The sequence below is a fragment of the Oratosquilla oratoria genome, chromosome 9 (genome assembly GCF_046742065.1).
Source record: "Oratosquilla oratoria isolate Oo_2021 chromosome 9, ASM4674206v1, whole genome shotgun sequence".
In the NCBI taxonomy this organism is placed as follows: domain Eukaryota; kingdom Metazoa; phylum Arthropoda; class Malacostraca; order Stomatopoda; family Squillidae; genus Oratosquilla; species Oratosquilla oratoria.
The window spans coordinates 66892188-66902187 of NC_134785.1; the positions used below are offsets into that span (position 1 = coordinate 66892188).

At 38.0% G+C, this 10000-nt stretch overlaps 1 protein-coding gene across 2 annotated transcripts in view; it reads right to left on the reverse strand.

Annotated features, from left to right (window-relative positions):
* LOC143028503 (sodium-dependent neutral amino acid transporter B(0)AT3) overlaps positions 1 to 10000 on the reverse strand; it is an 85117-nt gene that overhangs the window by 3215 nt on the left and 71902 nt on the right. For both annotated transcript variants that reach the window (XM_076190696.1, XM_076190695.1), the window contains exons 8-16: positions 9700 to 9861; positions 9342 to 9452; positions 8954 to 9155; positions 4771 to 4964; positions 4456 to 4657; positions 2964 to 3123; positions 2043 to 2163; positions 754 to 896; positions 132 to 222 (exon numbers count right to left, since the gene is read on the reverse strand). In XM_076190696.1, the coding sequence (XP_076046811.1) occupies positions 132 to 222; positions 754 to 896; positions 2043 to 2163; positions 2964 to 3123; positions 4456 to 4657; positions 4771 to 4964; positions 8954 to 9155; positions 9342 to 9452; positions 9700 to 9861 (1386 nt within the window). The remainder of the gene's footprint in view (positions 1 to 131; positions 223 to 753; positions 897 to 2042; positions 2164 to 2963; positions 3124 to 4455; positions 4658 to 4770; positions 4965 to 8953; positions 9156 to 9341; positions 9453 to 9699; positions 9862 to 10000) is intronic.

Sequence of the window (10000 nt, forward strand, 5' to 3'; positions counted from 1 at the left end):
ATCCTATAATGTGTGTATCTCGGTGTGGTTCGATACGTACTATTTGGTGTTTAGGGTGTATGTTTTATGTAATTCTGTTTGCAGTACCTACCACATACCACATGGTGATATAATTCTGAACACGCACTTACCTTGTGTGGCACAACGCTGTAATACTCTCGTAGTTCTTCGGCAGGGAACCAAGCTGGTTCATCGTCCTGTATAATGTGGATGCCACACAGCCTGCAAAGGACATAGCACAATAAGTATCTTGAAAAACATTCCTTTAATCCATTCATGTCTTGGGTTCTCCTGTTAGGTAAGTAAAGCGTTTGGCATTGTCTTGGGTTGAATTAATAAAGATCAAAATGGGCACAGGCATGAATTAGTCTCGCACTGTTCTTCCCTTGGGAAAAATGCCCCTCATTCTCAAATAGTTTATGATTGCTTCGAACAATTGTAAGTTTTGTTAGTCATCCTCTACCCTATCTTGTCCCCTAATACTAATACGTCATGATTACTTCGAACGGTAGTTTAAAGACAAAAACAACGTTTCCATTTCCATTCAAAAGAACAAGAATAAAATTTCAATTTAGTCTGAAGAAAACGGGTAAGTGTGTTTGGTCATGCTGTACCTTATTCTATCCCTTATTACTTCGAACGGTAGTTTAAAGACAAAAAACAACGTTTCCATTTCTACTCGAGAGAACAAGAAGCACATTTCAATTTAGTCTTTTAAGAGGACAAGTGTAAGTGCGTGTTGTCATGCTGTACCTCGTGAGCGCGATTCCTGGTATCCAGAGGGCCGAGATGAGGACCAGGACCGCAACAAGAGCCCAGATCCAGCCGGGCCACTGACGCATCGTGACCACTCCTTCCGCCGCGTCCCACGTCGCGTACTTCGAGCCATCCAGCAACTGTAGAAGGGTTGGAGGTTGTAGGAAGACCATTTTCCCGCGGTGAGTTACACAGATAGATCATAAATGTAGATAAGAGAATTTTCGCCCCCCAAAAATAGAAGCCCGATATGTATATAGGCTACCTGGGAACGGCGCACGAGTAATAACCTTCACTCATTCACGATTAACCGTTCGCGGCCCCGCATACTCGCGGATTTTGCTCTCAAAGTTTTTTTTTTCATAATTTCGTGAATTTCATAGACCATTTTTAAGCAGAAAAACGCTCATATTCACCCTAACTGGTAAAAAATTTTAAAATAACAATGTTAGTTAATATAAAATAAAAAATTAGAAAGAGATAATACAGTATAACTGGTAAATAATTTTAAAATAACAATGTCAATAAATATAAAATAAAAAATTAGAAAAGAGAGATGATACAGTATAACTGGTAAATAGCTTTAAAATAACAATGTCAGTAAAAATAAAATAAAAAATTAGAAAAGAGAGATGATACAGTATAACTGGTAAATAATTTTAAAATAACAATGTCAGTTACGAGCTTTCGTTTCTCCTACATTATTACTGTTTTTAATTTATCATTACTACATATTACTACATTATTACTGTATTAATGAGTAAGACTGTCTTTAGAATTTGTTTGGGAAGCATATTTTAGCGTATATAATATCATACATAGGCGTTTTAAAAATGTATCAATAATTCGCGGATTTTCGGGATTCGCGGGAGGTGAAGGAACGTAAGCCCCAGTAATAGCAGGGGGATACTGTACATATTTTCACGTCACGTTTGCACTGCACTGAGATTGCAGTGTAAACTGAACATGAGGGCCATGGGTATGATTATTACGAATATAAAGGATTTCTTTTGTAGTAGATATAATTAAAGGACGAGAATTATCCGTGTTTCGAAGCCTAGACTTCTATAGAAAGAAAAAAAGAAAAAAGTTCATCAAATATACTAAATTATCATTCAAGTGGGCATAACATCGTGCTTGGAACATCCCTATTGCCTTGCTCATTATACATTAAAAGAGAAGAAAAAAAATCGAATTATTTCAGGTAAACCCATTGTACATTATAAGAGAAAGAAGCAGCTTGAATTATTCCGGGCAGTTAGTTTGTAATGGACTCGCGTTCTCACCTGCTTGATGATGGATGCGCCCAGGATGATGAGCATCACAGCAGGGGAGACATACTTCCAACACGCCATCCAGAACGGATGCGGCCGACTTCCAGTCATCATCTCGATGTCGTCGCTGAACCTGTTCGTGAGAAAGAATACTCACTGAATCGCCCTCAAGGGACCATAAGAACAGAGGACCATAAGAATGAAGGAGACTGCATGAGACCATAAAGCCTAAACTAGGCAGTTTGATGTCCATGACCACTTATCATTCCTATCCATAAAGTTATCTAACCTTTTCTTAAAACAACTAATAGTTTCATAGCTCACTGCATGGTTACTAAGTCTATTCCATTCGTTAACCACTCAAGGCCTCAAGAGTATGTTTAGCGGGATCAAAATGTCGGTTCTGGTGTCAGAGTACCGATAGCTGTCTTCGAGAATCGTCTTTTAGTGATGCCGCAACATAACTCGTCTTTTTGTTTCGAGAGGACTGTAGAGAAATCGGTGTCTCGTATTCTATATTCTACGTTTTCTTTCTCTTTCCCTCTGTCTGTCTGTCTATCTGTCTAAGGTTTTCTCTCTGTCAGCGTCAGTCTACCAGTCTGCCTGTCGGACGTTTCTCTCTCTCTATCTCTCAGTGTCAATCTGTCTGTCTGCCTGTCTAACGTTTTCTATAACTCTGTTTGTGTCAGTTTGCCAGTTTGCCTGTCTAACGTTTTCTTTCTCTCTGTCTGTGTCAGTCTGCCTGTCTGTTTATCTATCTGCAAATTATTTTTTGTTCCAGGTCAATGGAACCCTATAAATCGGCTTGTCTATAACAAAGAGAATCAAAAGCTAAGAAAAACATGAAGATAACATACGATTTGGACACCGCAAGAACTGTACGACGGAAGGGTAATCCTTCTGCATCCTAACCCTAAAGAATGACCCACTTACTTCCTGAGTCCGTAGACGTAGGAGACGGAGATACACTCGAAGAAGGCCACGATGAGAAGAGGCAGGTTACCACTGAAGTCGTCGAAAAGAATGAAGACATAGTTTCCAGCTCCGTGAGCAAAGACCATGCTGAGGGCACAGCACACTGAGCAGATTATTGCTGCAAAAAGAAGAAGAAGAACCAATTGATGCAACATTCACTTTTGTCTCCACAAATCTACTTACCACAGTTACCCAATGAAATAAAAAATACGTTTCCATGGATTAATTATTATCATAATCTTCAGGGAGAAGAATAGACAAAAGGAAAACAATCAGTACTAGAATAATTTTTAAAAATTAATTGATGAATGAAAGTTTATAGAAAAATATATAAAAGAAATGAAAAGAGAATGCTATCTTTCGCATGTCTTTCAAAATGTCGGCTCTTGCTAGCAGCTGTGGGAGCGAGTGGGAAAACAAAATCTTTTAAAAAGAGATTTACACAAAGTGCTTTTCGGAAATGAGAGTTTTGTGCAATTTCCTGACAGTCTAAAAGCGTCAAGGTTATTTTCAGATATTTCCAGAGCTTCAAAAATGTAAGTTTTGCATATTTTATTTCTCTTGTCCAATCTGTGTTGCAACTGAATCAACAGTGTGAATAAGCAAATTTCTTATGTTTTCCTATTCCAACATTGGTATTTCATTATGTACCACATTAAAGAGGAACCGACAGGGTAAATTTTTCCATAAACTAGGCTGGAAACATTTGATAATTACAACAGGTAAATAAATTCAATGCCTACTTTCCTTTCAACCCTGCCCTTATCAGGCAGACACACAATAAAACTCAGCACCCTGTGGAACGCATTTCAAAATTCTCGTCATGATTGATGACGTCAATCCTAGAACGAGTTTCGGGGCGCGTTGTCAAAATATTTTCCTTGACGCTTCGTGATAAAATGCGAGTAGATAAACTATCGTTTTTTTCTACAAGTGGTATTGTCTAGTTTGGGTAATTAATACATATAAACAAAGCAACTGAAAGGCACGGAGTTTTACTGTCAACCTAGAGGTTTCTCTCTAAATTATATTCAATTGGCTTCTTAATCATGTATGAAATAGTGTGGTAAGGATTTTTCAGAGCTTGTTACTCCATACGCCATAAAAATATTATTATTATTATTATTACTATCATTTACTTATCTATCTCTATATAATTTATTATGGGGAGTGATAGGTTGATTTGGTTTAATGTCGCGAAATATATCAGAGCGGTGCATCCTCACAGAGGAGTTTCTGAAGGATGGGATATTTAATGTATCGCGAACTCACTCGACCGCCAGGCAGCCTCAAACCGCCTCCACTCCTGAGCTGCTCGGCCAGACAGAGAGCTTCTGAAGATACTAATACCATATACAAAATGTCAACAAATATAAAAACTATCATACGATATATCAGAATTAATCAAACGATATTTTGAGAGCACGGACACATTAAGAAAAATATTTACCTGTTAAAATTTCCTTTCGGATATTTGGGAAGACTTTGAGATCAACGATGGACGTGATGACGCCCTCCAGGGTGCCAAACTCCGAATCGATGCCGAGAGTGAAGAGCATGAGGAAGAAGAGTACGGACCAAAGGGGCGCCCAAGGGAACTGGTTGATGGCTTCAGTGAATACGATGAAGGCTAATCCCGTGCCTGAAGCCGACTGAAAGAGTGACGGGAGGCGAGTAAAAACAACAAAAATTGAGTAGTGGTATCACTTTACCAAAATTGAATAAATAAATAAATAAATAAGAATCAGAGGAGGTCACCACGTACATTTTTGAGCGTTTGTTTCAGGTCACAAACCGGAAGTTCTGGCATGGGCACTTCCTTGACCACGAAGGGAGTTTCGATCACAGAGATAATGGTTCCAGGAGGAGGCGTGTCAAGGTCGGTGCTGTTTGATAAATACCTCATGATATTATTCCGGTCTTCGGTGCATTCGTCGTACGTGATATTAGCCTTGAACCCTGTTTGGAAGGAAGGTGCAGAGTGAAGCGCAGAGCATGGTAGGTAAAACACACACACACACACACACACACACATACGCACACATATATATATATATGCACGCCCCCAACATACGAATGGGTACATATGTGATCCTACTATATCCTTCAAATCCCTTTCATACGTGAAAACAGCAAGTTGTGATAGAGCCGTAAAGTCCTGGCGGCTTTCCTGGTTCACAGCGAGACAGTATCCCATAAGCAGCTGTAGTGCGAAGTTTTGCGTTGTTGCGCGTCTTCGCTTGCTACTCATTCGTTGTTCTTGTGATTTTCTTTATAATTTTTTCTAACTTTTTCCCATACTAACCAAAAACAAATGTTGAAAATTATTCAGAGGGCCGAGGCAACAATGAGGTCCCAAAAAATAAAAATAATTGGGTAAGAATAAAAAAAATTGTACCATACTATGTTTCAGGATGGATGAACGGAGAATGTCAAGAGGAACTGAACTCCGCAGTTGCAAAGATACATAAAAACACACAAAAAATAAAACAAAGATTCACACTCAGTTGACATGAACAGACAAAAAGAGGACCTATGCTACAGACCATCATTTCTTACTAGCATAGAATACAAAATATTGAGGGGAAAAATAAAATTGGGAAGACCATTTAGATTAAAAAAAGGACTGACAGAAAAGAAACTTTTTTTAAGAAACTCAAAATAACAACAGCAGAAAAAGAGATAACGGAAACATGCCCAATTTGAAAAATGACATCAAGAGAAACAGTTAATAATAATAATGATAGTAATAAAAAAGTAAAGAAGCTATATTTGGGAATGAGGAAGTAACAAGATTATTTAGTACATCCTCTGCCCCACCATCTACAAAGGTTTGGTAGAAAACGGACCCAACACGTAGATACACTAATATATACATTGGATGAGGGGAAGAGGTAAAATAAATAATTGGTGATTCTTCAACCCCGAAAAGGAGACTCAAAGAACTTTGAATCAGGAGATGAAGACGAAAAACAGGAGCTGCAGCAGAAGATGGAGCCTTTTTTTTTACCGTAAGTGAGTTACAATATTTCTTTATCAAGCTAAAGTTGGAAAATGGCTTTTATGTTCTCTTGCAATATTGGTGTGTACTAGCTCCCCCGCCCCCATGAGAAAATAAAAGTAGAGAATTACACAAATCTCAAGTATTCTCCAACGACACATACCAGGGAATCCAAAATCAAAATCACAGTATACGTCAACAATGAAAAAAAAAAGAATATATTTGTACATGCTAAAATTCAGACAACGAAGGAAAGCAAAATACGTGAAAGAAATACAACAGATACAAGAGTGTTCATATAGATCAAATGTAACGGTAAGCGAGGAAAGCATTAAAAGAGAATGGTGATATTTTAAGACAAGCAAAGTACAAGATGTAGGCGAGATACACAACAAGCATAAAGGCACCCAGATAAACTGCACAAAATCTATTCAAAAGCAAAAATAAAATAAACAGTAATTAAAAAGATGCAAAGATTCTTTTGTAAAAAGGCATTATTCAGTTACGTAAAAAATATTACACGGTTATGATGATAAAAAAAAAGATAAAATATAACGATCTATGGTGGAAGGAATATATGAAAGGAAGGAAGAAGTGATTAAAGTACTCTACAAAAACAATTCACCCAGCTCTTACCCAGGAAAATGCATGGAAAGGAAAAACAAAAATATCTGGAAGCCAAAAAACGAAGTCGAAGGATTAAAAAAAAGATAATAATAAACACCAAGTAAAGACGGAGCCTTTATACGTTTGACGTTCCGTTTGTGTTGATAAAGGCTGCGTCCTCACGCGGTCTTCTGATCGACTTTTCGGCAACTACCAATTACAAACAACTGAAAAATTCTTTACAATATCGAAGAAAGAGATTGATATGGAAGCTTTAGACAAGAGGAGTGCAAAGTGCTGGACTAGATGTTCATAGAGTGCGTTGAACTGCAAAGCCATCCCATCAAATAATCATCTCATAATTTTGCTAAGTAAAAGTAAAAATCCCTTTTGAATGGAAGCTAATAGACATAGTTCCCATTCATAACATGGGGAATAAGGAGTGCTTACTTAACTATCGATCAGTGTCATTAAAATGCTTGGTAAGTAAGACACTACAGAAGACAATTAGAGACAAATGGTCAGGTTATCTGGAAAGGAACAAGCTGTTATCAGGTCGATCATTCAAATCCAGAAGAGGAAAATTGTCTGTTTCCAACTTTCCAAGATGTTTTGACACAATTAGAGACACATTAAAGATATTTGAAAAAAACACATTACACATGAAAATGGACCATTTGTTCCTGGAGATCAGGAAAGGGAAGGAAGAAAATGTTAGTCGTTGAAGGTAGGTTTTGGAAAAGATGGGAGATTTCGTTGATAAGAACAACACTGACTCGAAAAGAGCGCTTAGATTAGATCCAGAGAAAACGTTCATTTTCTCAGGGATACGAGCTGGCGCCAGTCGTATTCTTGGTAAACATATTTGACCTGACATCAAGAATGATTACATGAACAAGTTTTCGCATGATAACAACATTCAAGCGATCAACCGGAACTTTGTATTTGAATTTAGATTTAGATTTAGATTTATATCTAGATTTAGATTTAGATAGATTTAGCTTAGAACTAGTTTAAAGAATGCACTGTACGGGACATAGGCAAGAACCAAAAGGGGGATAAATACATGGTGCCAACTATGAGAAGAACAGGAAGAAAAGCAAGAGAAATAGACAGGAATGATATTTCCAATAGATCTTCATCTAAACGACCATATGTACAAATTATTTCGATCACAATGAGAAGATCGTATGTGATGTGATCATGAAACTTACGGTAAACTATAACACTCGGAAAATGGCGTAATTTTGATAGCACAACACCTTAAACCCATTCTAGAATATGCAGGAGTGGTTTAGAGCCAAAATATAGCTAACTGAGAAAAAGTATGTTGTAAGACGGGTTTCGGATTTGAAAAGAAAGATTTTTTTTGGTGTAGGAATGGAATAAAACAGATGGATTATAAGATTACTGTACAATAGAACCAAAAGAGTAGTTCATACAATGAAATATATATGTAATAGTATAAGGGGATAGGATGAGAGGACAGCTATATTTCCTAAAACATAAAGAAAAAAATCAAAACTTTCATTTTACCAAAAAGATAAACAGATGGGATACGATACTGACTGAGTCTGAGGCCGTAGAAGAACTATGAGCCAAAATGGGATGGAAACTAATTACCGTGAGCAAAAAGTAAGACACATTTAGAAATAATCATCAAATCTGGAACGACATTGTGATCCGTTTGGCAAGCCTGGGAGTATCTACAAAGGATGAGAAAAAACGTAAAATGCAAATATGATTTATATATTTTTTTTATTCTGCTTCCCAAATAAAGGTATGATCAGATGGAATATTCTAAAGGCATAGATGGAGTGTACGAAGAATATGCACAATTTCAAAGCCAGCTATGAAAATTGAACACTGCAAAATGAGATCGAAACCGAATCAGTTGATCCTCTCCATTTTCTTTGCAGAAAATGGAAAAATTGTCTATCATTTCCTATTTCAAGAGAATCCTCCATATTTGCAATATATGGAAATCTCAACAATATGCTGAGGCCATCGGCACAATTCTTGAGCGTTAATCTTTTCCTCAACGAAGGGATACTACAAAAAATTAACGTGATAGCTTGGTTACAGCCAAGAAGAGAATAAAGTGGCCACGCTCTGTGTGTGTGTGTGTGTGTGTGTGTGTGTGTGTGTGTGTGTGTGTGTGTGTGTGTGTGTGTGTGTGTGTGTGTGTGTGTGTGTGTGTGTGTGTGTGTGTGTGTGTGTATTTGTATTTATTTAGAGAATGACAGACAACGAGACATATATGCATGCATTACAGATACATTAATACACCCACAGACATCACAGATCGCAATTCGACATTCCTATCTCTCGCAAATCTTACCAAGAACTGAGAAAACGACAACGGCAGCGAAGATAGCCGTGCAGCAGTTGATAAGCCCACACACAATTGCATCTCTGAAGCAGTTGTTATGCACAGGGTTGTAGGAAGAGAAGGCGATCAGACCTCCAAAGGCTAGTCCTAACGAAAAGAAGATTTGCGTTCCTGCTTCTAGCCATACCATTGGATCTAGCAGCTTTTCAAACTGGAAAATAGACATGATTAGTTTTACGACCTTACTTGCGGAAGGGTCGGGTTTTTTGTTATAGGGATAATGAAATTAATTTTTTGAATTTTGATTATCCAATGATATCAAGGACATGTTGGACATTTCGGCCCGGGAAGACGAAAAAGTTCGGGAGGGGTGGGAATGACCGGATGATGTTCTTACGTCCGGAGTGAAGAGATGACGAAGACCATCTTCCATTCCTCGTAGGGTCACTCCCCTGACGAAGAAGATGACCAGGACGAGGTAAGGGAACGTGGCCGTCACGTACACCACCTGAGGGGAACAAGGAGAGCATACATAAGTTCCCTACGCGTATAAGGAATACCCCCAGGCAAAAATCACAGGTATACTTTCCCCATTCTCGCTACGAAAGGTAAACGGATTTATTTTTCCAAGTACTGGTATTCTTCTTAGATTGCAATCACCTCGATGTCTTGAATGCGTGAGTCGTTTTTGGTGAAGATATTTAAGATAAATCTGGTCGAACATAAAAAAATTACTGAAAGGATAATGGATTTACCTTTCCAGATGAGGCGATACCTTTGGCCATACAGAGGTAGGTCAAGAGCCAAGCCACCAAAAGACACACAGCAATCTTCCAGTTAAATCTCTCTGGGTGGTTGATATCTGGGGAAATATCTAGGGTTTCCCGGTACCAGAAGTACTCCGTTGGGCTGCTTTTCTGTACAACGAGTTATGAAAAAAAATATCATTGGACACTGTGGATCTTGTGGACACCAAAGTCTGATATCGTCAGTGAGCAATGATCCTAATCTAATATCGCACCATAATGAGTTACAAAAATAAAGAGATTTATTGAC